Source organism: Galleria mellonella, unplaced genomic scaffold (assembly GCF_026898425.1).
Source record: "Galleria mellonella isolate WM207_F2 unplaced genomic scaffold, CSIRO_AGI_GalMel_v1 utg574, whole genome shotgun sequence".
Classification (NCBI taxonomy): Eukaryota; Metazoa; Arthropoda; class Insecta; order Lepidoptera; family Pyralidae; genus Galleria; species Galleria mellonella.
This window is the reverse complement of record NW_026442122.1, coordinates 1,322,966-1,350,647: the sequence shown is the minus strand read 5'-3', so window position 1 is coordinate 1,350,647 and position 27,682 is coordinate 1,322,966. Positions and strand designations below refer to the sequence as shown.

Below are 27,682 nucleotides of genomic sequence, written 5' to 3'. Positions count from 1 at the left end.
ATCATCCGTCCACTGCTGGACATAAGCCTCCCCCATAGACTGCCATAAAGAACGGTCCTGAGCCACCTGCATCCACTGACTTCCTGCAATGCATTTCAGGTCGTCACTCCAGCTAGTGGGCGGTCGTCCTACACTACGTTTAGCCATACGTGGTTGCCACTCAAGAACCGTTCTGCCCCATCGGTTGTCGGTTCTTCGAGCTATGTGACCAGCCCACTGGCTCTTCAGCTTGCTTTATTATTATTTTGCTATTTTTTTTAATGAATGTTAATGAAATGGTAACCCCACCTCCACGCGGCTCCTCCTGGAAACCATCATGGTTTTTTCTTGGAGAATTCGTCATGGTGGGCCAACTGACCTGTATTCATTCTCATCTATCATCTTTCACTGATGCCCCGTCGGTGTATACCGATAGCAAAAGCGGGGTAACCATTACATTTTCATCCATTTAAAAAAGGCCGCCCATTAGGTATTTTTGCCAGTAGTTGTCATGCTTAGCAGGCGAATTGGCAACCGCAGCTAGGTTTCACAGATATTTTAAGAGAGACGCTGCTGCCACACCCACGGGAAAAGAAGGGATGGCCTATTCTATGCTGGGGCACACACGGCAAGCTGATGGCCTATCTGATGGAGAATGACAACCGACGCATATAGGCATGAACAATACTATTTAAAGAGAGTAATCAAGCATACGGTACGCCTGATAATAAACATTGACAATAGAATATGAAGCAGCCATAACATGATGGAATAAAAACAACAATTCACAAGTAGATATACAATTTTATTTATATAAAACATCAAATAGAAAATTGACTAAAACAAGCCCATATAAGACTACGTATATACATAATATACACTTGTATGTACATATACACAATGTTATTTACACCCACTAGATACGAGATCTAAATTTTAACGTATTTATGGTCTCCCATATTATATTGACTTAACGAATGGTTTAAGTTACAAATTACAAATTCAGTACAGTTACAAATTCGTTATTTTATTAAAATAGTTTTTATGCAAATTGGAATAGCGAACAAGCTGATGGAAAGTGGTAACCGTCGCCTATAGACATAAGCAGTACCATGGACATAACAGAGTATACTGTTTCGCCCATGATACCCCCCATGCGTTGCCATTCCTAAGGACTCAGGTGTTATTCCTCTGTACCCTGTAAATTCACGCCATATCCCACCCTTCAAACCGAAACACAGCCACGCAAACACAACTGTTTCACGATAGAAACACGAATAGGACAGAGGTGGCCAAGCAAATGACTTGTACAAAGCCTCGCTCTGTAGACTTAAACCACTTGTTTATTAAAATAATTTTTATTGAACTAGAATGGCAAACAAGCTGACGACCTTTCTGACGGAGCAACCATCAGTTTCACAGAACACACTGTGACGCTCATGGTACTCCTCATACGTTGCCATTCATTTAAAGTAACTTGTTACACTATACCATATCATACCCTACTACATCACATATATCACCAATTAAACCAAAACACAGCCAATATAATTACAATATTATTAGTAAAAATATAATTATTATTTCATTAAAATATAATTAACAATATTTAGCAAAAAAATCTAAAAAAACATTTAAAATAAAATAAAAAGTAAATAGGACATCATTTACAGATATTGAATTAAAAAAAAAAATTAAAAATGGAAATAATATTTCCAAAATAAGTAGTTACATTGCATTTAATATTCTATAAACTAAATTAAAACGCCCTGTATAATGGGGACCACAATGTTTATAATAGCTTTATTACACGAATTGTAAATATGTACGACCAATGTCGTATAACCCGCCAAATTAAGAGGCATCCCTCGCCGAGTGTTAAGTATTAACCGACTAGTTCATATTAGTATAAACGGAATACTTTATTAATAAAATTGTAGTGAGATTTTGTGGTCTTAACAATTTGTTTTACAAAACAAACATAAAATCTTTCATTATCGATAGTAGGAGTTAATATTCCATTGTCATCCCAAATAAATAAATCTAACCTTTGAAGTGAATTGACAAATCAAGGTCAATGCCCCATTCGTATTTTTTTATAGAGAGACCTATCAAAATACAGTACTCTGGTTTCCATTCCCTCTTCGATTCTTCAAACAAGTGTACGTACCGTCGAGCGGGCGTTAGTACTAGTCGGGTTTGTGTTTGTTGGGGTAGTGCGGTGGGGGGTCGACCGGCACCACCGCGGCCCGCGGGAACCACCCGCGCGGCCCGCGCGTCTCACCATCACCTGCTTCCGGTACCAGCTCGCCGAACAGCCAGTGTCTACGGAACGAAAAATGAGTGTGAGAACATTTCATAACTTCAAAGTTGCTATTTATAAATATAGGATGTATATGCATAGCGAACAAACGGTAAGTTTGATCAGGATAAAATAAATATGGTATTAATGTTCATTTTAAATGTAATAATTGCATGGCAACACTCTCGATAGTCAATAGGAATATTTTATTCTCGTATGTGGCAATAACTTAATTATTGGAGGTAGAAAGTAAAAACAATGTGTCATTAATGTAAAATTTTTCAAACAGAAGTATAAAATTTTGTTGTTGTCATTTTTAAATAATTGAAAGGTGATGAATAATTGAAAGTTCCATAATCTTGAAACATATTGGAAATTTAATGCGTCACTTGGTTTGTTACTGAAAGAACACTTCAAGCTTCGAACATCTATAGGAGAATTCAAGATCCAAATCCTTAGTACTTATAACATTTTTAAGGTAATCTCAGCTAACTTAAGCATGCTTTAGGGAACCGAGTGATCCAAGTATATTACAGTCAATGGAATTTTAGCAAACAAAATGGTAAGTCATTTGAACGTTGTTTCCATCTAGATAGTGACATTTGTTTGTCGTTATTGCATTTTTGTGTCGCATTTATTTTCTAACCTTGTCGTAATACATACATACATACATATCTGTCACGCCTGTCTCCCATTAAGGTAGGCAGAAACAATGAAACGCCAAATGCTTCGATTCAAACAAACCTTCGCTTCTTCCACATTCATCAATCTTTTCATAAACGCTCACCGGTTACGGGTACTTTTAATTTGGCCCTTTTCCAGCACGTCGCCTTACATTCGATCGACATACGTTCGTTTAGGGCGGCCCCTACCTACATCTCCATTCATTCTTGCTCGATAAATCTCTTTCGTAATTCTTCTTTCATCCATCCTCTCCAAATGACCAAACCAACGCATATCGTAATATAGTCTATTTAATTATATTCTCGCACAAATAATATAGATGGATAACAATTAATTGCAAAAATAATTTATATTGGTGATGATGCGACTTCACGTAAATACAAGAAATGGAACCAAATTGAGACTGGTGCGGCGGCAGCAAACTGCGGTAGCATCTTTTTTTTTCTTATCGCATTTGCTGTTGGCCGCAGATGGCCTTTACAGCTTCACCGGGCGCGTGTGCAGAAGCTAGTGCAGACGGTACTCCAAGCCCGCGAGAGGGGAGTGACAAAGCGTCAGTTCTTATGGACTGCGGCGGGCACTAAAGGCTCCAGAGAGGCTTGAACTTCGACTTAGGCCACCGCACTTCGACCCCCGTCGAAGGAATGTGAATGTGAAAAAGACTCTATTTTCCGCGCTTAGCCTCTCATTTGGGCCGTTGTGCGTATGAGTCGTGGCTAGTACAACCAACCTAGCTCCGCCCAGAAGCTTCCTGGGTTCTTCACAGGCCTCACGAAGCGACCTCACCGTTCCGAGGATTTATAAACGTTGATGGGCCACAGCCTCAACATTCCAGGATTACGTGAGCAGCCGTTTCTTCGGCGTCGAAACAGCCTCGACATAGAGGGTTGTCTGTGGCTCCTCCGTCGAAGGACGGAGGGTCTTTTTTTTATACGTTACACACTGGCGGGGCACGAGTGAGGGGTGATAGGTGAGGATGAAAAACAAGTCAATCAGCCCATTGTGACGAATTCAACGATAAATTAGTTACAATGGTTTCCAGGGGGAACCGCGTAGAGGTAGACCTGACAGGGTGTATTCATAGCAATGGGGTCTAACGTCCCCAGGAACGGAGGGTCGGTAGAGGGCAGTACCTGCGCTGGCGCGTGGCACGCAGCAGACGGCCGGGCCGCAGCGGCAGGCGCGGCTCGTCGCTGCAGGGCGGCGCGGCGGCCGCGGCCGGGAACTGCAGCAGCGGCAGCCAGCGCCCCGAGTACGGCCGCGCCGCCGCGAACAGCCGCGCGCGCAGACGCTTCTCCATCTTCTGCGCCTGCTGCTCGCGCTGCAAACCGACAGCACACTCAGGTCAAGTCAAATCCTCACTTGTTTTTTTGATGGGTGAAAATGGTATGGTAACCCCGCCTGCGCTAATGGGATACGCGGAGCACCAGTGAAGGGTGATAGATGAGAATGAAAACAGGCCTGTTAGCCCATCATGATGAATTCATCAGGAATTAACCATGATAGTTTCCAGGGAGAACCGCGAGGAAGTCGACCTGGTTGGGTATATTGCTAACAATGGGATTCTCAGTTCCATTACTAACAATCCCTTTCCCCCCTCATTAATCCTCACTTGTTTACCAGTAAAAGGTCAACAGGGGCATGAAGGCAATCAAAACACCGCAAGACTTACGAGACAAACTATAACTCTTAGTGACAATGAATTCCCTTAGCAGGAAGCTAATGATTTTTTTTGATGGGTGAAAATGGTATAGTAACCCCGCCTGCGCTAACGGGATACGCTGGCGGAGCACCAGTGAAGGGTGATAGATGAAGTGGTAACCATGCAAACACAACTGCTTCACGGTTGAAACACGAATGGGACAGATACCCAAGCAATCGACTTTTGTACAAAATCTCCCTCTGGTAGTAAGTAATGCTTAAGTAAGAATATTTAGGTGATGTTTTAACAAAGTCGCTGCTGCCTATGCCTCGACCATTTACTTTCCTTAGTCGCCTGCTACGACGCCCACGAGAAAAGACCAGGAGGCCCTTTTATGCCGGGACCACCCGGCTATATTTATATACCTAGAAAGAATGGAAAAGATAGAGGGAGACTTTGTACAAAAATCGATTGCTTGGGTACCTCTGTCCCATTCGTATTTCTACCGTGAAGCAGTTGTGTTTGCATGGCTGTGTTTCGGTTTGAAAGGTGGGATATAGCGTGAATTTACAGGGTACAGAAAAATAACACCTGAGTCCTCAGGAATGGCAACGCATAGGGGGTATCATGGGCGAAACAGTATACTCTGTTATGTCCATGGTACTGCTCATGTCTATAGGCGACGGTTACCACTTTCCATTAGGTGGGCCGTCAGCTTGTTTGCCATTCTAAGTTGTATAAAAAAAAGACAATTAATTAACAATTCAATTTCTCTGATACTTACAGTCAAATCGTATTCCCCGCAGCCCTCTCTAATAGGCCACTGTAGACCGTTGCTTGTGGAGCCAAACACAACTGCCCAGTTCCGCCTCCAGCCGAGGTCGTATGGAAACACAAATACAGGTAACGCCTGCTCCTCGCGGCGACTCACAGCCTTCTCGAGGATCCAGTCCTCGATTGTCGTCTGGTTGCGGAGGATGCCCCGAATCTGGATCGATATTTTTTCAAATTATGGCAGTGACACTTAATTCATCAAAATATTTTAATGAGCTAGGTGTTCTTTTTTTTTTTTATGGGTGAAAATGGATTGGTAACCCCGCCTGCGCTAACGGGATACGCTGGCGGAGCACCAGTGAAGGGTGATAGATGAGAATGAAAACAGGCCAGTTAAACCATCATGATGAATTCATCAGGAATTAAACATGATAGTTTCCAGGGGGAACCGCGAGGAGATCGACCTGGTTGGGTATATTGCTAGCAATGGGATTCTCAGTCTCCATTACTAACAATCCCTTCCCCCAGTGAGCTAGGTGTTATCTTGCAGAAAGTCATATCACTAGTTCACCACCATCTTCCCACTCTTAATTATTATTTAAGGTCGGTGTAAATAGATAGACACTCTTGTTTCCTCCATAAGATTACAATAGTAAACTTATTATAAATACAAACAATTACAAGAAAATATTACACTGAGAAAACAATGGGCGGCCTTATTGCTAAGAGTTATCTCTTTTAGGCAACCTTTTATATGTTTTTCACCTATATTACGAAAAGATTTGACTTATTTATTTATTTAATTTAATATAATAGACTCCGAACATAATTCCGAAAATAATTTACCTGAAGATGCCTCGTTTAGAGGAGAAATACGTGTCGAAAAACCTGCGTGATTTTGCCATGTTTTTATAGACAACGTGCGTGGACATATTTATTGACAATAGTTGCTACTTTCCGTCACATAAGCGGTCGTTTGACATTCCAAATTGTATAAAAAAAAATCGAAAATATCAAAATCAAGAATCAAGTATGTAATAAAAAATGCTTATTATATACAATATAAATTATTATATATATATCATTGAAAAACAGGCAAGTTACATTCACAACCTAAAAGATTAACGTTCCATATATACAAATGAACGTGTACGTAAGTTAGAAGACTCACTTGGAAGTAAAGGAGGGCTCCGACAGCCAACACGACGCCGATCGCCATTCCGATGGCGAGGAGCGACAGCAGCAACGTGGTGAGCGTCAGGTAGATCATGGGCTCGCGGCCCGTGCCGTTGTGGATGTACCACACGCGGTGGATCGCGTGGTAGATGCAAATTGAGAGCACCTACCGCAAAACAAACATCAACTAAGTTTGAAAGACTCCCACGTAGGCTGGGACATAAGAGTGTGAAATGATCTGTGTCGTGGTCTCTTCCCTTCATCCGGGTCTTTGAAGGGTAGCGTAAAAAGCACAGTGATCCGGTATCTTTTTAATGCTTAGAATGGCAAAAACAAGCTGACGACCCACCTCATAGAAAATTGTATACATCGCCTATAGACATGAACAGCACTATGGACATAAGCGAAAATATAATAATACCTTTGATACTCCCATGCGTTATCATTTCTCAAGATTATATTCTCATAGTTATTAGAAACTGTTAAAAAAAGATGTTTCTCTTTTTGGATACTCACATTCATAAACCATATTGTTACTATTTGTTTGCTTATGAATTCAATGTGGACAGTTTGCTTGTCCTAGCATTATAAAATTAAATATTACAGGAACAAATTCTGTATAAAGGGGGGGAAAGGGATTGTTAGCAATGGAGTTTGACAGTCCCATTGCTAGCAATATGCTCTCTATTAGGTCGACCTCCACGTGGTTCCTCCTGAAAACCATCGTGAACAATTCTTGTTGAATTCGTCACGATGAGCCAACTGACCTGCTTCATCCTCACCTATCATTCTTCAGTGGTGCGCCGCCAGCGTATCTCGATAGCGCAGGCGGGGTTACCATTCCATTATCACCCCTTAGAGAAAAAAAATTCTGTATAATTACCTACTTGGATACCTCATATCTCTGTCCCATTCATGTTTCTACCGCAAACCTATGTGCTTAAATGAGTTTATTTTAGTTTAAAATGTGAGATATGAATTTAAACTATTACATATGGAGGCATGACACCCCTATCTCCAGAAATGACAATACGTAAGATACTGCTGTCTGATGACGAATAAATTAGAACCCAGAGCCGTGGTTCAGAAACAAAAGATATTTTCTCTGGTGTCAAAACTTTAGAATTTGTTTGATGACAGGAAGAGTGCAATCTGCCTAACATTTTTTTTAAATGATGAATTTTGCATCTTCTATAATCCTGACATCCGGGTTCACACACTAATGAAACCAAAAACAAGTCTTCTTCAGTTATTTTTTTTTTATTTAATTAATCTAAACAAAAGTCTTACTATAGAAGCATGGAAGCAACCAAGGACAGCAGCGATCAGAAACGATGTGAAGTAAGCGTGGTTGGCATGACCCACACAGCAGTTGATCCAAGGACAGTGGTGGTCCATCTTCATTACACAATGCCCACCTATGAGAATTAACAATGATATACACAAAAAAATAAAAATAAGAACATTTTTGTACATAGAACATTCATTTAAAAAAAAAAAAAAAACTAAACTAAAAATAAACTTTTTTTTATTCTTATCTGTGCCCACCATCAACCAAAAATTATAAGATAAAATTAATTGTATAACAGCTTAATGCCTAAACCAATATTACATTATTATGAGATGTTTTTATACTAGAAAATGCCTCATTTGCACAGTAAAAGAATCAAATATTTAAATTACAAATATAAATACAAACCTACATATTTGAAACATGGAAAAAACACACTTTATTTGGCATACTTTTGAAAAATGTGTTAATTTTATTTTATTTATTTAAACGACAAGTACATACACAATTTATCTTTCAGCAGGATCTTTGTCCACTCATAACAAACACACAAAATTGTATGAAAAATATATTTAAACATGATTATACAACAAATTGGTTGTGTTCTCTCGGCATAGAATAGGCTTCCCCTTCCTTTCCTGTGGGTGTCGTAAAACCCAACTAAGGGAGGGCAAGGGATGGGCAGCAGTGTTTCTCTTAAAACATCTTCAAAGCCTGACTGCGGTTACCAATCCGCCTGCCAAGCAAGACAACTACTGGCAAAACCTCCCCAAGGGGGAGGCTTATGTTCAGCAGTGGACAGTTAAAAGCTGACATGATGATGATACAATATCTAATTTTCTTTACTAATTATTAATACATAATTTAAAAGTCTATAAAAATTACATACATTTTTTACAGTGATGTGATCTTGGTGCCTTGTAACCATTACAGACTGTACAGTATTGTAAATACTGTTTGTCAGACTCCTTCACCTAAAATGATAAATTAAAATTAAATAACAACATACAGCTATATGACATATAGCTTTGTTTTTTAATAATAATGGAATGGTTACCCATCTGCACTATCAGTAAAGGCTAGTGGGGCACCAGTAAGATATGATAAATAAGAATGAAAGCTGGCTCTCTAAACAAGTAGCAAGTGAATTCGTCGATAGAATCAACATAGCTAGCGAGTCCGTGAAACAGAATGAGATAGCAACGCCAGATGACTCATTTCAACTCACAGACTCACTATCGATGTTGATTCCATCCATGAATTCGCTTGCCACTTGTCTAGAGGCCCAGGTCAGATAGCTCAATATGGCAAATACATCAATAATAAATTACTATTATTTCCACACTAAGCTTTTAATTCATACCATTATATCTATTGACTTGATAGCATATATGACTGTGGCATATGAGACCATGGGGTTGCTAGTTCCTATTACTAGCAATCTCTTCCCCCCCCCCCCCCTAGCTATTTGTTAGGCAGTCTGCACATACAAGTTAGGGATCATCCATTAATCACATGATGTTTTTTAGCAACTTTTTAAAATCTGGTGTATGATATATCATCTAGATATTATCTGTTTTTCCTACTTCTGAAATCCATATATATAAGTTTGTAAAATTTTGTTTTTTGTTTTAGTGCCAAATAGTTAATACTAGGCTCAGAGCAGGGATTTAATAATTTGCCTAAAGGTATACAGAACTAGTATGTACATGAATGTACAATGTGCAGGTACAATGTGCAATAAAAACAGCAGTCTGCTTCATGTTATGTAATCTACATATGCAATGCTGAGTGATAACCACTAAGAACCTACATTAAGAAAAGTATATGGCCTACTATTACTACATTGGTCAGACAATTTAAAATAAAGTTTTCTCTTTTAGGTGCTCATGGTTTGTACGTTATCCCCTTAATGATTTCTTACAACATCCTAATGATGAGGAGTGATGACACAATTTTTTCTATTCCATCACCCATTGTGCAATAAAATATTTTTTAAATATAATTATTTTAACTCACCGGTTCCCATCCTATGGGCACAAAGCCTGGACCCTCAAGTAAGGATTGGAGAAAATAATACAGTGTAGCCGCAGCAAATCCCAAGAACATGGCGGCATGCAAGGCTCCTCCGAGAGATTCCTGGGGCGGCCACCACATTCCAATTAGATGCACCATTGCCCATGTTATTAGTTTTATTATACCTTAAAACAAATTACAATATTCAACCGACTATTCAATTTTATGATGAAAAATGTTAATATTAATTAAAAATTTACCTAATACAGCAATTGGACCCCAGTGACACAGCCTCCTTATTGAAGATGATGCCATTTTTTTTTCTTCTAATACATAGTCAAGGTGTAGTAATTCCCATAACAATAAATGAGATTAATTCATCCATAATGTAAATGTAAAACCATTCGATAAACACATCTCTAAAATTAAACTAAGGGAATGTACTAACAAAATTTTAAACTAATTATTAAAAATATTCAGAGTTATAGGAGTCCTAATATTAAGTTTGTAGAGATGTTTATGTTTGTTAATAAATCACTCTAAAGGCTCAAATGTAGGAAACAAAAAATTGGGTAAACACATAGGCTTCTGTTTTTTGATGTCTCTGAATTAAAACACAGCATACTTTTTATCACAATTCTTTTAACATTTTCAAAAGGTTTATGACTCGGTTACAAAACTTAAGCTAAATTGTATTGATGTAAATATTTCAGTTACTGTTTAATTCATCAAGTCGTTTAAAGTTGATCAAACAACGAAACAATTTTTTGTTTTACTGATCATCACCGAAGATTGTAGGTTATATTTAAATCGAGGATTCCTCTGTAAGACATTGAACTAATAAGTATTGGAAATAATCCCAATAAAAGAAGATTACCAAAGATTTTGAACTAATACGATAAAAATTATAGAAATTAATCCATAAACATGAGCCGGAACAGTATTATTATTACATTACTCAATTTCTGTTTATTCCACACAACATTTAGTTAGTTCATTTCAACATGTAAATTTCAGTAGGTGACTTTAGTTATTCTTTTGTTTTGCTTTTATAAATATAAATAAAGCGAGAAAATGAAACAAATTTATAAATTAGTAGTATAACAGACCATAGAAACTACTATGAATAATATGATAATAACCACAGTGCAAGTAGTCACCTAAAAACAAGAAATTACATAGAAGTAATCATAAAATAAAAACTGTACATCATATAGTTGTCTCCTTTCTTTTTATGCAAATATAATTAGTAAAACGAGGACGAAAGACATATCATCAGAGGCTGTTATTCTCAATTCATAGCAGGCTAATGTATTGTGATATCAACTTGACAAAGCTTAGCGAAAATTGTATAAAATTGCTCAAAATCTGCTCCAAAATTAAACTATTATTATAAAAATATTCATCTCCTTCAATACTTTTGTCAAAACATAGAATATTATATTTTTTTAAATCAACAAACGAAAATTAATTATAAACGATACCCAGATTTATTGACACTATTTATAAAAAAAAAAAAAAAAAATTTTGGACTTTTCTAACATAAAAACTTCTTCTTCTTTTCATTTAAGAGTTTCCTCTTGTCGGTGCAACTAATTCATGTCTTCTTCCATTCAATCTTCTTCCAGCCATCTTCTTCTATTCCAGGCCTCTTTCTTTTTCATTCCATTAGTTGCTATTTATGGGATTATAGTGCAGTAGTTTCCATTTTGTTTTCTGCGCTGCGTTTCAGAGACCAATATTTCACCCCCTGATCGCTGACTAGAAGGCCTTCCAGAAGTTTCTTCTTCAGCCTTCTACCAGTACTGATACTTTTCAAATGTCACTAGAGTTTATGAATACTTTAGATTTTCTAGTATGCTATATTAAGTTAATAATTAATAAGTACCTGCATAGTTTGGACCACCATTAGTACTTAATCTATGATGATATAGATTTTCTTTTCTTATCTGTTCAGGTAATTTATTGGAGTGTCATGTGTCAACACCGGCTACCACGTCACGCAGGCAGTTGTCACATCGCAATATTTTTGTGGCTCTTGGGTGTGTGCATTCTTTTTATGTGTTGTGCTACTTATGTGGATTATTAGGTGATATTCTTCCTACAACGGGTAAGTTTTAATTTAATTGTATATTTTACACAAATCATTGTAGATCAAAATATGTGAATGTAATGCCGTCATAGTTTCTATGTAATCGTTTCTCTGCGCGAAAATTCCCCCGCCGGTGACTGTAATTTTATTGTAATCGTTTACTATTCCTTATTTTGTTAGAAAATATGTATATAAGCTCGATATACAACGTCTGATGGACATTTTGCTTATAGATAACTGCTGGTTCAGTCACAATTTCACATGGAAATGTCACGCGGCACACGAGAGTACTTGTCAGTTACTCATCTACGCTGGATTTTTGTGTCAATATTCTTACATATTTATTTATCTTGTTTCAGATAGTGATCCCATACTGCCAAGATGCCGAAATCGGTGAGTTTTATAGTGTTTGTTTATGTACGAGACAGTTTCTCGGGCGTCAAATTGGTGGTCAAATATGATCTCTATTGAATGCGTGATTTTGCTGATTTCACCATCGCTATGTGCTTAGACAACACATTAAGCCAATAGACAATTAGACAAACATTATTTTTCTTTTATTCTTTCATAACATGCCATAGTGACTACTAAGTCCTATAAGAATGTGGCTAATTGGAATTCATTTAACAATATTAGGTACTACATGTTAAGTATGTATAAAGGTAAAAGTGCCAAGTTACTACTGAGCTGCTTATGTATCAGTGTTTCAGGCCAGACTGTTGCAATTTTATAGGTTATCACTTGAAATTACTTAGATAAAATGAAGATATATTTCTGATTGTATTGTACATAAAAGGAATGAAAGAGTGAAAAACATAGATACACAAGACTTTAACATAAATGTGTTAAATTTATATGTTGTATGGTACTCTTTATATTATGTAGTTATTTTTTTTATTATAAAATAAAAATAACATTGCTTATTGGAAAGTTTTTATTTCAATGAGATATATAATTAATATGTATAACATTGGGGCTGATACTAAGGCATCATTTCTCTAAGTTTATTTTTTAGTCTAATATTTTAATTTGATAGTTTCATGAAGCTACTGTTGTATGGGCTGTCATAAACTAAAATTATAACAATTTTGACTTAAATATATTAAAAAAAAATATTCATATTGGTTGTTATAAATAAAGATAATATCAAATTGGAATTTTTATTTATATATTAAATATCTACCATTATTAAGCCAATTGCTGTATGATGTTATAGTTAAGGGATGCTAGTTATAATGCATGCATTTGATTGGAGTATATTGATTATAAATACCATACCTAATTCTTAATACAATAAATATTTTTTAACAAATTTATTATTAGTTATATAAATGTACTGATATTTACTTTATTTACTACACTTTAATATTTATTTGTAATCATAAAATCTTCATATTACTATCTGATGTAAGTTAATATAATTTAGTTGATTTTATTTCACAAATAACACTGATTGATGGCAAAACCGGTTATTTTGATCTAAAAACTAAACAGTAGTTTAGTTAATTTAGTTTAATCAATTCAGTAGAATTGATTTTAATTAAATTTCTTTCTGCATACCAATCTGGTAGCATATTATTTTAGATAAGAAAGAATATTACAAATTGGTTTATTAATGATACGAGTTTTAAGGTAACAAACATATTTCTATGGGACTTCATAAATAATATCTCATATTTTTAAAATACTGTTATTGGCACTGTTCAGTTTATTGTTCCAAAACTGTAATGTATATTGTGTTAATTATTTTGTAAATGACCATTTGTTGTCATAAATAAATAAATAAATATAAATAAATAAAGAAAGGATAACCAAATTGAGAACCTAATTCTTTTTTTAAATTGTTTGATAATATTTATTTATTAATCAATGTATTTCTTAGGCTTTGATTATTTTTTTTTTATTTTTATTTTATTACACTATAATAACATACATCAGAAACAAGAATTTGCTTTTATATATATGTATTTTATTTGTTTCTATGTGGTCCCACCATGTTCAGCACTAGAAAGTTAATGACTGACACACTGCCTAATTATCCAAATATGGACATTGTAAGTCATGAATCAGAGAAAAATCATAATAAATGCAATTGCAAAAAAAAAATCTAAATATCAAACCAGTTAGAGGGTTAAAAAACTTATCTTGCATGAATCATAATAGGATTTGCTTTAACCAGCTGAGTTTAATAGACCTCTGGTGCTGAGGCTGTAATATAAATGGACTAGCACATGTATATTATTGGGTTATAGAAAGTAAGTCCTATAAGAATTTGTCGAACAGGCTTTTTAACCCCCCTGACCAGTATAATGGGTTAATATTTTCCACTCGTGTATATTGGTGTCCCAATTTTTTTTTTATACAACTTAGAATGGCAAACAAGCTAACGGCCCACCTGATGGAAAGTGGTAACCGTCGCCTATAGACATGAGCAGTACCATTGACATAACAGAGTTACTGTTTCGCCCAGAGTTGCCATTCCAGAGGACTCAGATGTTATTCCTCTGTACCCTGTAAATTCACGCTGTATCCCACCCTTCAAACCGAAACACAGCCATGCAATAGTGGGACATAGGTTGTCTTGTTCATGTAGTTAATATAGAATCTTTCATAATTATTTTTCAGATACTTAGTTACATAAGTAACGCGCTTGATCTAAGTGGCAGCGAGAATGAGTTGGTTAGTTTTGGTTTGAGAGTTAAGGTTTCACTTGGCCCCGTTTTTGCTAGTTCTTGTTCTGATTTGATAATTGCTAGAGTATTAGAAGTAAAGCTTGCTAAAACCTTGTAGCTCCAGTGAGTGGTGTTAATATTATGTTGATATTAGTAATAACTGTTTGGTTTTATTTATACGAGTGTAACATCATTTGCATGATGATACTTCTAGCACAGTATAACAAGTTGTTCAATAGTTTTGACATGTCCCTAAACATTATATGTCAATTCGGGACACTGGTCCGTTGGATGACGGTTAGGACAGTTCTTTAGACTGTGCTTATAGTATGAAAGAATGTGAATAATTTACAATTAATAAGGTTTTTAATTTGTGGTGATGTTCAATTTAAAAATGTTGATTTAAAGTAAACTATATTATTCATTGTCATCATTATAATAACTATCATTGTCTGTTATCATCATGATGTTTTATTTTTATTTGAAATTTTTATCATGTTTTCATCATGCCTTGATATGATTGGTCTTTTGATTACTTTTCAATAACTGATCATAACCGAAAACTAAATTTGTTAAATTTAATTCTAGTTTGTCCCAAAAACAAACTCTAGCCTTTTAATTATTGTTAAAAAATTCCCCAACAAAATAAATAAATAACCGCGAACATGTCAAACACGCCATCTAGTTCCAATCTAAACAGTTTGTACTCTGGCTACTAGATTAAATATGTTTTTCTACGAGGGTTTAAACATGTGAATGATGCAATCAAACTAGTATAATTTTTATCGCAAAATTTTTTACATAGAGTAATCTTTTACAAAATTTTTGTAGATTAAATACTTTTACATATTTTTTACATTTCTTGTACTTTACATAGTCCTCTGAAATTGTCTTTAATGCCTATAAAAAATAGAATTGTCTGATGTAGAAAAATGTACTATACGACTAAGTGTTCAAAGTATATTTCTTTTTTTTTTAATTGTGAATTAAGGTCAACTCCCTAAAAGTTAAGATCAGTAACATATTCCCCTATTGCTTAACTTCGCTTCCCTAATAGTTAAGGCATCTGCCCTTAGTGCTCTATGTCCAGCAATACATGGTGATCTGATTGACTACCAATCAATCATTCAATCAAAATATTTTCGTAAGAATATTAATGTTGTTTTGATATTCGTGGACATTATGATAAAATTGATAGATATTAATTTAATTAATTTGTTTTTCTTTTCATTTGACGTCGATATTTATTCTTTTCAGACTTTTGATTATTATTGAGTTTATTAAGGTCTAGTTCTAAATAATGTGTAACTTAAATAAACCGGTTTCCGACAAATTATAATGTACATTATATTCAAATATATTGTATATATGTTATATACAAAGTAAATAGATTTGTTTATACGCACTTTTAAATTGTTTGGAAAGTTGTTATCTGTTGAGAATCTGCAAGAAACTTAACAGTTAGTCTTTTAAATATATATAGATAATGAAATCCAATTATTATAAAAAATATTTAAATGTCATAATGTCTGTTTGTTACATATCATCACAGTCTGGGTCAATAACTTTCAAGAAACTTTTATATTTGAATTTGAATAGCCCAACTTAAAAGCTATATCAAAACCGGTTTAGTGAATCATGAGGGATATAGTTTGGCCCTTGACATAGATAATATTTATGAAAAAATCCACTAGATGGTGTTAGTATTAATATTTTATCTTTCCTTAATGAAGAAAAAAAAACATAAATATAATTTTAATATTAATTTATCAGCACTTACCATAATAATAATCATAATTTATATAATAATTGCCAAAATATTAATATTAATATGCAAAATTTTAATATTTATAGTAATTTTTTTTTACTTCATCAACACGTTATAAACGAGTAGGTTATATACTCCTACGTATCAAAATCGTTGAAAACTGTTCTAAATTTATTACCGGTGGCATAAATGGTTGTTTAAAATTTAGGCAACATTAGAAAACGGTCGTAGGCAAATATTAAGAATAAAAGAAGAAAATATTGGACTACGACCGTTAAAATTGTACCACTTGAAAAAGTATTGCCTCCCTTTCTTTAATAGTTGGATAAACATAAAATTATTTATGGTAATATGCGACTTATCAAAGGATTTCCATAGGCGTGGAAGTAATTCTTTACGTGTATACATAATGATTCTGGTCAGTAGACACAGAGCTGTTGAAGTGTGTCAAAGGAAGGAAACGGGAAAGTAGGCCAGGCTTTATCTACTTAGTGGACAGTGCACACGCCGACGTGGACAGTTCAATCTAGTTAATGTTATACAATTTACTTTTTCCGATTTTTTTTTTCAACCATTTCGTCCAGAAATGGAGACTGAATGCCCGAAAATATAATAATTCTCTATTCATAAAAAAAAGAAATTTTATAAAACCCAGTGCCGTCTAGTTTGAAACTGGACAGAATTTGAACTATGGATAGTACACTTAAAGACATTTTTATAAATATCTAAATATAATAATCAGAAAATGACTGTACCAATACTAGTACCACTAAATACAAATAGTTTTTTTTTTTATACAACTTAGAATGTCAAACAAGCTGACGGCCCACCTGATGGAAAGTGGTAACCGTCGCCTATAGACATGAGCAGTACTATGGAAATAACAGAGTATACTGTTTCGCCCATGATACCCCCCATGCGTTGTACAAGGCGGTAATCGAGTCCGTGATCTAATTTCTTGTTAGTTCTTGGTGTGAGATAACAATTTCAAATTTGTGACTTAAAATCTTTGTATAGGCTGTAGGTGGTTCAGACCTTCAGCAGTGGGCAGATAATTGCTGAGATGATGATGATGGTGATTAGCATCTTTTTTTTAATATTCCTTATAAACAGCTCTTACCAATTTTAAATAGCGACTTGATTTATACCTTCATATTTTTTGTTGGTACGGAGGTTGAGCCTTTAAGGCGCCAACAAATAATTTTATATAAGTTATTTGAAAAATGTTTAAAACTTTAATTACGAAAGTTCTGTAAAGTCTTTTGATTAAAACGAAATGCTAAAAAAATTTAACGCATAGGTAGGTATATCTACAGAACACTGAGCACCCACACTGGCAAAAAAGGTACCAGAGACACTATTTATATCTGTGAGAAATCCACGATTACATATACCTTTACAGTAGTATTATTGTTTGTAGGCTCGATTCGATCACGATTCAATTTAGCTGCTAAAAAAAAGCGAAATCGTCGCTGTCCGTAGCGTCTGGCGCCGTCGTCTCACAGCACTTGCTGCTGGCAGTGAGGCATCTGTTTCGTTTTCGTTCGATATGAAAGAGATGGAAGAGCATTGGTCGAAGTTCAGGTATCGTGCAGACGGTCCGTGAGACTTGCGCGCGCGGCCTTGAGCTTGGGGCGCACGCGCATCCCCGCGGCCGCGACCGCTCGTTCAGTTCAAACACTACCGCCGCGTCCGGTAGACGCGGCTACAGTGCCGCCTAATCCTTACCCCTCTTTTACCCCTAACAGTGTGTGTGACAATTTCCTGTGCGTGTGTTTAAATATATCACCATGGTAGCCGGAGGAAAACAGGTACGATGATGTAGTCAGGACTCTTCAGTGTCCTTCAAAGATCTTATTAAGTAATGCAATGAATAATATTTAAAAAAGAAGTGAATGCACTGTATTTTCAGAAAGCTTCAATGTAGTAGCTAACAGGTTTCTTGATATAGATCAGAATATTTTATTGCTTGTGTCTATTCTTCTGGATAGTGTAGGAATACCCCTTTGATTTCACACAACATTCTCGGGTCTTATCCGAATAAACCCATTCTCTCTCGCAGTTTTGTTCCTATAAGAATTTTGGAAAATTATTTATTAATGTGTGCTCATGTAATTAGAAACCTTACTTAGCTTATAAGTTTGCAAACTTTTGAAAATTTCACGTTTCTTAATTTAGTTAGTTAAAACTATCAGTAATATGTATGTAAAAAACTGACTTTACTTGTGGCAAAACCACTTTTGATTTAAAACCTAAGGTACTGAACCGATTTTGATAAAATTTCTGTGAACCAATTTGTAAGTATGTCCTTTCAGATAAAAAAAAAGAATTTTGCAAATAAATTTATAACTGACGAAGTTATGAGGTAATAAACATAAAAAAATATAACCGATTCACTGAACCGAACTTCAAACAAATTCACCTAGCTACTATTTATTGAAATTTCAAACTGAAAAATGAAATATTAATAATGATAATATGGGTGAAATGTATTCATAAGTTGCCTGCGAGTGACAAGGATCTGTTAAAGTCCAAAGTCAAGTGGCTGTCATTGAAGATTCTTTAGTCAAAATATTACAATAGATAACTTACATCAACATAGCAACCGACACCAAACTGGTTACCAATATCGAACGTTTCGTCAATCGAATACATTAGTCGTATGTTGTGTATACACTCTATAGTGTAATGTTGACTCAAATCATAATTTACGGTGATGTCATCATGGTGTATAACTTGGAGCAGGCAAGGCGGTTAAGCCTGTACACTTATTATTTATTTTGCAGTGTGCAAACGGTCGTAACCGTCTTTTTGTTTCCCATCCTTATCCTTCTCGTACGCATGAAAGAGAAAGAGTTATTTTCCTGTTTATTCAAGGATTCTTCATTCTCACTTTCGTTCGGACTTACTGATCCAAGCTCGTAGTGAACTATCTCGTTTCTTGTGATCTTTTGGTAACTTATTCACGCTGTCACGATGCTCTTTTATGGCATTAGTAATGCTATTGAAATTATCACTTGCGCCAGCGATAGTATCATGCAAAATCATTATATCATTTATTATCAAATTCACGTAAACTTAATCTAATCATCCTCAAAGAATTTTCTGCTATGATATCAAAATGAATAGTTTCAGCGTTTGAAAATAATTCCTAAGCACTAGACGGATAATACATGGCCCTTTTTGTGTATTCTCAAATGTAACAATAGACCTGGCAACTAAAAGATGTCTTCTAGTTGCCAGTTATATTTTGAAACAATAACTATACATTTATTATTATTTTATATAGGTATATATTTTTTGTTATAAATTTACCTGAAACATCCGTCTAATGACGTACACAGATGGATCTTCAAGGTTTTTCCTTAAGCATATGTGTCGTGGCCACAGAATATTTACCTAATCACAAATCACTTACTGTAATTTCATTGAAATTTATTACCACAATTGGTATGCGACCCAAAATCTTTGGTTAAAAAGAAATCTAGCTTTACGTGAAACTTAGAACTATGAATAAAAATCAGATATATGTATAAAGTACTATACTGTTATTATTGGTTTACTCTATCAGAAGTCATCCAACATCTACTATAACGTAAATTTTTTTTCATCCATCTCATTAAACCATCTATCGTCTCGTGAAATTGTTTTCATCTATCGTACTCGTTTGTTATCAGTGGTAGTCAACGGTCACGTGCTAGCATCATCTCTCACGTCACTCATTCATGACATATGTACTGCCGTCTGTATGTACTTGAAATTAATTTGACCGTCGATATGCTCTATGCCCATACAGCGCCGTTTCACTTCGTTTCACGCACTTCACTGCGATTTCTACACTTGGGCCCATTTCTTTTATATCAACTTTTTAAATTAACTACATTTTACTTTCGCGTACGACTATTATTTCTGACGATGGGTCACAACTATTTTGGCCTTCTACTCAAGTTCTATCGTGTATATATCACTGATTTCTCCAGTAAACAATTTATGCAGATGTCTTAATATTATACTTGCTGCACAATTTAATGTTTGAAAACGAAAGACAAGCTAAAGACTTTAGGGTAGTATTATCTTGCATTTAAAAGCTGGTATCCAATCGCCACGTGTTGCATCCACCTGTTGTGCACCTGTCAGCCCCCATACGTTAAATCAACCCCACCCCAAATAATACCAAATAATGATGTAACATTTCAAGCTCGAACTTAAAGTTTCTCTAAGACTTGAAATTACATAGATTTTAAGAGTGGAATAATAGATATATCGACAAATTGTAAACAAATTTTGTTAAAAATAATCTTAGAACGAATTTCCTAATACTTATCATTTCAATTATTTCTTATCGGCAATGTCTAAGGCTTGAATGTAACCGAAACATTCATTTTGAAGCCAGTCAAGCCAAGCCAAATTCTCTGAAGAAAGTTTATGATATTAATAAATTACCCTTATGTGTTACATCAACACTTTTTATACCAGCGGCAGTAGTAAATTTACCTGTCATTGTATATCCATTAGATGGGTACGAGAATAATGGTAATTATTATTATAAATGTTCACCTTGGAACCACCGCACTGTGGCTTTACTGACTTCCTACTTTGATAGCAAATCATGCACAAGGACGTGCACCATCATTCTGTCATTATAAATAAGAAGCTGTTACCACTTTATTAGTAACTATTATGGTTCCTAATAATTTACCGCCATCGTCGACTTAATTATCAAGTCAACTGATAAGCTATACGTTATCAGATACTGTAGCTTCTTTAAAATTTGTATGCTATTGTATTTTTAGAAAGGACACTTTCTGTAAATCGAACCTACCGATTTGAATTTTGGTCAAGTAGCGTTCAAAATTAATTTTACGTCTCAGGGGCATATAAAGTTTGCTAGATGACAGGCAAATATAATTGAGGCGAAATAACTGGATTTCGCGTATATGATTTAAGCATTTTAATCTGTTCTAATAAAAAAATCTATATATATTTATATATAAAAAGAAAACATTGAAAGAAAGAAAATCCCAAATTCTAAATCAAATTCTAGAAAGAAGTAAAATTGAATCTGGCAATATTTAAGGCATTCATTAGGTTTACATCGATGATTCGTATAATTACAGATACTGATTTTCTATTTACAATTTTAATGAAATCATCTGGAGTCAGGGATTGATAGTCACCTTACATAACTTGTCAATTTGTAATATTACTAGCTTTTTGCCATCATCTTTCGGTATCTGGTAGCCGGTATATTTTGTTTGTGAAAGATTAAAAGTGGCTTCTGGCTTCTTTCTCCATAGCACAAATGTTATGATGATTTGTTGAGCCGTTAAGGTACTAAAGCACACAAGACAAGTAAACAAATCCACTATCACATAATATTAATGATTGCTTCATACGAAATTAAACAATTTAATTATGCAAACAAATGCTTAAATCAAATGTTATTAATAGAATGAATTGTTGTACGTACGAATAAAATTGAATTTACTAATATACCAGCAGAAATTCTCATTAGCATAATAGTGACACTAAAAGTTACTTGAACGATGTAATAATCCTATAAATAGCATGAGGCTCACATGGTCGCCATACGTAATTCGCTCCAGTCGAGTTTCAGTGTGTACTTGTATACAGAGAGCTGGTGGTACGATGATGTCACCCTCGTGTCTCATGATGTTTGCGGTTTTACGCGAACTGCACTAGTTACACATGAATAATATGTTACTACAGTGTAAGCGGCAATAAGTGGTCTAACCCCTTTGGTATGTCTCGAACGATCGGTTTGCAATTCGGGAAGTATTGCTCAAGTCTAAGCGTGTTCGTTGGACGACTGATGGGGAAGGGAAAAAGTTCTATAGACCGTGAAAATATTTGTCATTACTATTATAAATTTTGAAATGCTTTTTTATATTAATCATAAACCCATATAGTTTATAAATATTGTGGAATTGTATAGTTTAAACGTTGATTACGTAATAGAACAATCGAATATCCGATCACTTCACTAATGTCTAACGATTGTCATAAACAAACTACTTAATTCTCCATTATGGTATTTCCAATAAATATTCTAAAAAATAGATACAAAACATGAATCTGGTTTGTCAAGAGATTATTAATTCCTTTTTTTTTTCTAATATTTTATGGCGTTTTGTCTGTACCGACCTTTTTTATGAACTTTAAAGTTTTTAATTCGAAACTTATTTTCTATTCCTATTATACGAGTGTGTTTTGGGGAAAAAATAATATTACCAATAGCCGAGACAACATCACCAACTCTGGCTTCCAATTCTCCATCAAGATATTTGTTTATCACAATTATTGTTAACAATTTAAAAAAGTGTCAATCAGAATTTTCCTGTTTGTATGTATGTACTCGTAGTTATGTACTGTTTATGACGACCTTGCCGGCACGTTTGTTCCCTTGACATGGTGCACTCAATAAACCATTGGCATTTTGATAGCCATACGCATAGGCTTTCTTTATTATGTTTTCTCGGCAATGGTGCAATATCCCTTGCTTTCTGTGCACTCGTCAATGCTGTTTTAACTGCAAATTTAGTTTCTGTTCTTATATTTATTTTGTTACTTCTTTAAATTCTAATATTTACTTTATATTTCATTATTTTATAGTTGTCTATAGTTAGTAATCGATGAAACTTATTTGTCAATATTTTTTGTGGGAAATGTCCACAAAAAATATTTTCAAAATCCAAGCATTTTTTTTAATGGGTCATAATGGAATGGCAAGCGTATCCCGATAGCGCAGGCGGGGCACCAGTGAAGGATGATAGGTGAGGACGAAGCAGATCAGTTGGCCCATCGTGACGAATTCAACAAGAATTGTTCACGATGGTTTCCAGGGGGAACCATCTGTCAAATATGGGGAAATGGGGCTGTCAAACTCCATTGCTAACAATCCTTTTCTCCCCAAATCCAAGCATTAGGATACACCTAAAGATAGCATTATATTAATGGAAAAATATTTTACCTATTTATGCAATTAAGGCAAGAAGTGTAACATGGACCTCAGAAATGTCAACCCGTCTATGTGCGCAATGTATGTACTCTATATATGAATGTGTGCATGGTGCTGTTCATGTCTATAAGCGACGGTTACAACTTTCCATCAAGTGGGCCGTCAGCTTGTTTACTACTGCCCGTAGTATGCACAGACTATACTTACGTTCTTACATCACCGGCAATTCCACACAAATTAATCAAATTAATTATACAACGTCGATAAAGCAAAACTCGTGGCATCTTAATTGGGTTTTGTCATATTTTTAACTATTAATAAAATTACTAAAATTTGGAAACAATTTAGTCCTGTTTGTATCAAATACTAAAACACTTTAAGCGATGTGCTACTAAATCATTTAATCCTATACTTCTGTTTTGATCTGTGAGAAAAAAAGACACACAGCACCGACCCCAAATAAATGGGAAAAGGCAGGGCAATGTTGATGATGACTGTTTTAGTAATCTAAACCAGGCATTAATTTTTCTCGATTTAGTAGAATTATTACTCTTTTCTTATTCAAGTGCTATTAAAGCACTTGAAGCGTAATTAATGTGGATCGGACGGTACTTTCCACCTTCTTCAAAATTCAAATGGCGATTTCATGAGTGCTTAATTTGAATTTCTTTTCTCTTAAATGTATTTCAAAGTGTGTTGTAAATCTATTCACTGAAAGAGGTATTCAAGAACATCATTGATATAGAAAAACAATGTTTAAGTTTCTAAGGCTAAGTTAGGCTTAGCTGATACCGTTTGGATAATACCAATATCTCTGAATCTGTTTAATAGTAAAGGAATTTATGCAGAATTTTTCTTTCCCCGTGAAATAATAGTTTTGTACTGGCGTATTTGCTCTGATCGTTAAGCCATGTTCTAACATCTACAGACACAAGTTGACTCAACTTAGCTTCAACTAGCAGGCTGAATAATTTCGCGTGTCGAGCAGCTCAGCTAAGTAAGCAAATTGCTAATACACGTACAAACATCCGCCGTTTACTTTAACGATACTGTTGCCGTTGCCACCCGTTTATCTCGTATTAGCGTTTCTCAATCTTGAGACTGTACGTAACCTTTTTATTTTACTATCGCTGATTCATCATTTAAAATTTTCTTGTTGATTTTACAATGACGACGTTGATGACCGCATTTTTTTTATCGATACGTAATTGTAACGTGATTAAGTAAGACCTTAAAGGTACTGTTTCTCAGAGAGATCTAAATTCACGTCTTCTGGATCAAGAATTTATATATGTTAATATCCTGTGTAACTAAAAATATTTTGCATATCGATTCCCTTATAATTCATTGCATACTTTTATTAATTTGCAAAATTGCATATTCATACATTTAAAGTTCTGAAATTAATTTCTGTGGACAGCCAAATCCACAACTCCTTGCATCAACTCTCCAACTCCCTCCAGACATAAATATTGAAAATTTTTATGATCTACAGATATTAATATGTTAAGTCTAATCCTTGCAGTAATCTATCGACGTATATGTAGATAGTAAAGCTATCACGTGAAGAGGCTAGCTACCTATTAACGATTCCAAGGCGAACGTCATATATTTCGAAAGGCTCTATAGTTGCATCCTCCGGGTCACGACATTTTTTGTCGAGTTCTTTGAGGTGCGCTACTTGCCTCATATGGGGAAGTTAGCACGACTTCAATACACCACTACACTTAACACTAATAAATATTCATTCATTGTAGTTGTTTATGCAATCTAGTTAGTAATAGTCAGCAAATAAGGCACACTATCCGCAGACATGAAAATTGTAATGCTTAACATTCCCAGTAAACATGCGGGCTATTCTATAAAACAGTGATGGAGTATTCGAAGGCTCCATTGACCTCGATAATAACATGAATGAATGCACCACTCGACAGTCTATTGTTAGCAGCATCCTACAGATAAAAATCTCTATTCGTCGGCCATTGTTACTGACGGTCACCGTCGTTCTATACTTGTAGATACAAAATGATAAGCAATTAACACATATGTGTAATTTAGTAGTGTCATTAAAATATATGAGAAATAAAAAGAAATAATAATCTTTGGAGTGCAGTATCAGGATGAGCTAAGTTTAAGAAAATCTAAGATTGCATTACTCTAAAAGCATTCTCTGCATGGCTCCAAAGATATGTAATGAATACTAATTATATTAGGTAACAGGTAATATCCAATTGTATTGAGAAATGTGTTTATCTACTAGTAAAATATATTATTTCGTGGTCGAATAATTTAATGACCCTAAATTGGGATAGGTGTCTAATTTGGTAATTTCTACCTTCCCCTTTCATGTTTGGAGTAAATTATTATATCCAATAATAATTTATGTCCAATGTAATTTCTTACTTGCATTATTATCAATGTAATTAAAATTCTGGTGTTAAGTTTAATTTTGTATGACTACGAGGTTGGTGAGAATGAAACTGTGTTCACCACGACACGTAAAGTTGAATTATGCAATATTGACACTTGGATATCGAAATATGGACATCATTCTATGTTACACTCAATGTCATTGAATGCACTATTCTCCCACTGAAAGGAGAATATTACCTTTATGTGCTGATGTATTGTGTTCCACTAGTTGCCTCTAACGACAATATTTTGAATATAAATAAAAGTGGTGATATATTATTCTCTACTCTGCCACCATATAAATAATAAGGATGATTGGGAGATAATTTGTTAGTTATTGCCAAAGTTGGATTATGCAATATTAACACGTGAGGTATCGAATTATGAACACTCAATGTTAGGCACTAATCTCCCTTTACCTTCATATACTGGTGTATTGAGTGCTGTTCCTCTAGTTGCCTCTAACAACAATATCCTAAATATAAATAGAAGTGGTGACACATCGTACTTTACTCCGTCATCATGCGGAGAATAAGGATAATTAGGAGATAATTTATTACTTATTGGCTATTAGAAAAGAGTTATTGTTATCGCTGGGAACATTAGCACGTAAAATAATGATATAATCACCCGGAAGATAACATCCGCTTGGCAACACTCCAGCGCCACCGTACGTTAAATTTAGACGCGAACTGACTTAGCTCATCGTTTAACTTTTATTATTGTCATCCACTTTCTATTAATGGAGTTTCTTAATTAGTCTATAATGTCAATGTTTATTCAGACGGCCCAGTTTGTTACCGTTAATCTTTGTGGCGCGGCAATACGTGTTTGTATTAGAGAGATAGTTTCGACTTAAATCGTTAGGGTTTATTTCTTAATATAGTTTTTATTTAACGTTATTGTTATCTTCGTTCGATCGATAATTAGATTTATAGTTTAAATTATTAACTGCTTCGATATTATTTAATTCTTGTAACACAGTTTTTGTAATAGTCGATAAATTTTTAAATTAAATAATTTCAAAAAAGAAGAAGAATTTCAGCTCGCTGATATTATTATGTATGTTATGCGATGGCTTCGGCAATTCTAAATCGATTTTGATAATTCTTTTTGGAATCTATAAGATTTACTGTCTTTCTTGTATTTTATCATGATTGTAATAGCCGATTTTTTCCTTTTCTGCGCTACGAAGTCATATATCCTTTAAGAATTGAGGACTATTTATGTCCATCTTTTTAATTATTAATTTGTTTGTTACATTATTTCCTATTAAAAATTGTATTTTACGTTTCATACACATATTTTTATGATTCCTATCTATTTGTTATAGCAAATTAAAATTCATTACGTGTTATTGTTTTGTCCATTGCTGATAGCTAAATACCTTTATCTCTTAGAATACTTGAAACATGATACTATAGGAAAAACGTTCCATTATGTTCTTTACCATATTATGTTTAACGTCCCAATGACGTTAATGGATTCAGTTGCCTGTACATAGACAACTTGATGCCTGCTATTGTTTATCTGACATCGTTATGTAATTTATGTTCTTATGTTTCTATGTAACACATCAGTGGATATGCGAGGTACAATCTTGCGGTTAGCGCATAATCGTATTTCTAATCATATTTCCTTTTAATAATCATTACTGCCATAGATCATTATTTATAGACTTCAAAATGCAAGAGGTTTTGTATTATTTTTTTTTTATTTGTATGTGTTACGCGATTTTTTCTCCAATTGTGATCAGAATCTGATGATTATTTATAAAAGGAAAGATTTTACGCACTATTTTTTTTTTTGTCAGAAATGAAATCGGCTTTTTTGTAAAAAGAAAAAAATCATCTGTATCTTATCAGATGGAATTAAAAGTTATTATAAAAATAGAT

General features: G+C 34.5%; 1 protein-coding gene and 1 long non-coding RNA gene across 3 annotated transcripts; one reads left to right on the top strand and one right to left on the bottom strand.

Moving 5' to 3' along the window:
* Positions 1-763: 763 nt before the first annotated feature.
* LOC113522834 (palmitoyltransferase ZDHHC6-like) lies at positions 764-11,344 on the bottom strand. Of its 2 annotated transcripts, none has more exons than XM_052899531.1 (9): positions 10,742-11,344; positions 10,125-10,283; positions 9,868-10,049; positions 8,738-8,822; positions 7,848-7,975; positions 6,553-6,723; positions 5,392-5,595; positions 4,099-4,286; positions 764-2,304 (listed from the first exon to the last, which is right to left on the bottom strand). In XM_052899531.1, the coding sequence occupies exons 2-9, from the start codon at positions 10,177-10,179 to the stop codon at positions 2,169-2,171; spliced, it is 1,149 nt and encodes a 382-aa protein (XP_052755491.1). In that variant the 5' UTR covers positions 10,180-10,283; positions 10,742-11,344; the 3' UTR covers positions 764-2,168. The 2 variants fall into 2 exon arrangements, with proteins under 2 accessions (XP_052755491.1, XP_052755492.1); XM_052899532.1 differs by having other exon boundaries at positions 10,818-11,344.
* Positions 11,345-11,651: 307 nt separating this feature from the next.
* On the top strand, positions 11,652-14,644 carry LOC113522986 (uncharacterized). The gene is made up of 4 exons (XR_008253407.1): positions 11,652-11,666; positions 11,822-11,974; positions 12,316-12,349; positions 14,582-14,644. It is a non-coding gene; the product is annotated as an uncharacterized LOC113522986 (long non-coding RNA).
* The last annotated feature ends 13,038 nt before the right edge of the window (positions 14,645-27,682 follow it).

Excerpts from the sequence above, each read along its gene's own strand:
- LOC113522834 (XM_052899531.1), bottom strand. The coding sequence starts at position 10,179 with ATGGCATCATCTTCAATAAGGAGGCTGTGTCACTGGGGTCCAATTGCT. Across the intron at positions 10,050-10,124 it reads GGGTCCAATTGCTGTATTAG|GTATAATAAAACTAATAACA; the intron begins GTAAATTTTTAA and ends ATTTGTTTTAAG. Across the intron at positions 2,305-4,098 it reads CGTGCCACGCGCCAGCGCAG|ACACTGGCTGTTCGGCGAGC; the intron begins GTACTGCCCTCT and ends TTCGTTCCGTAG.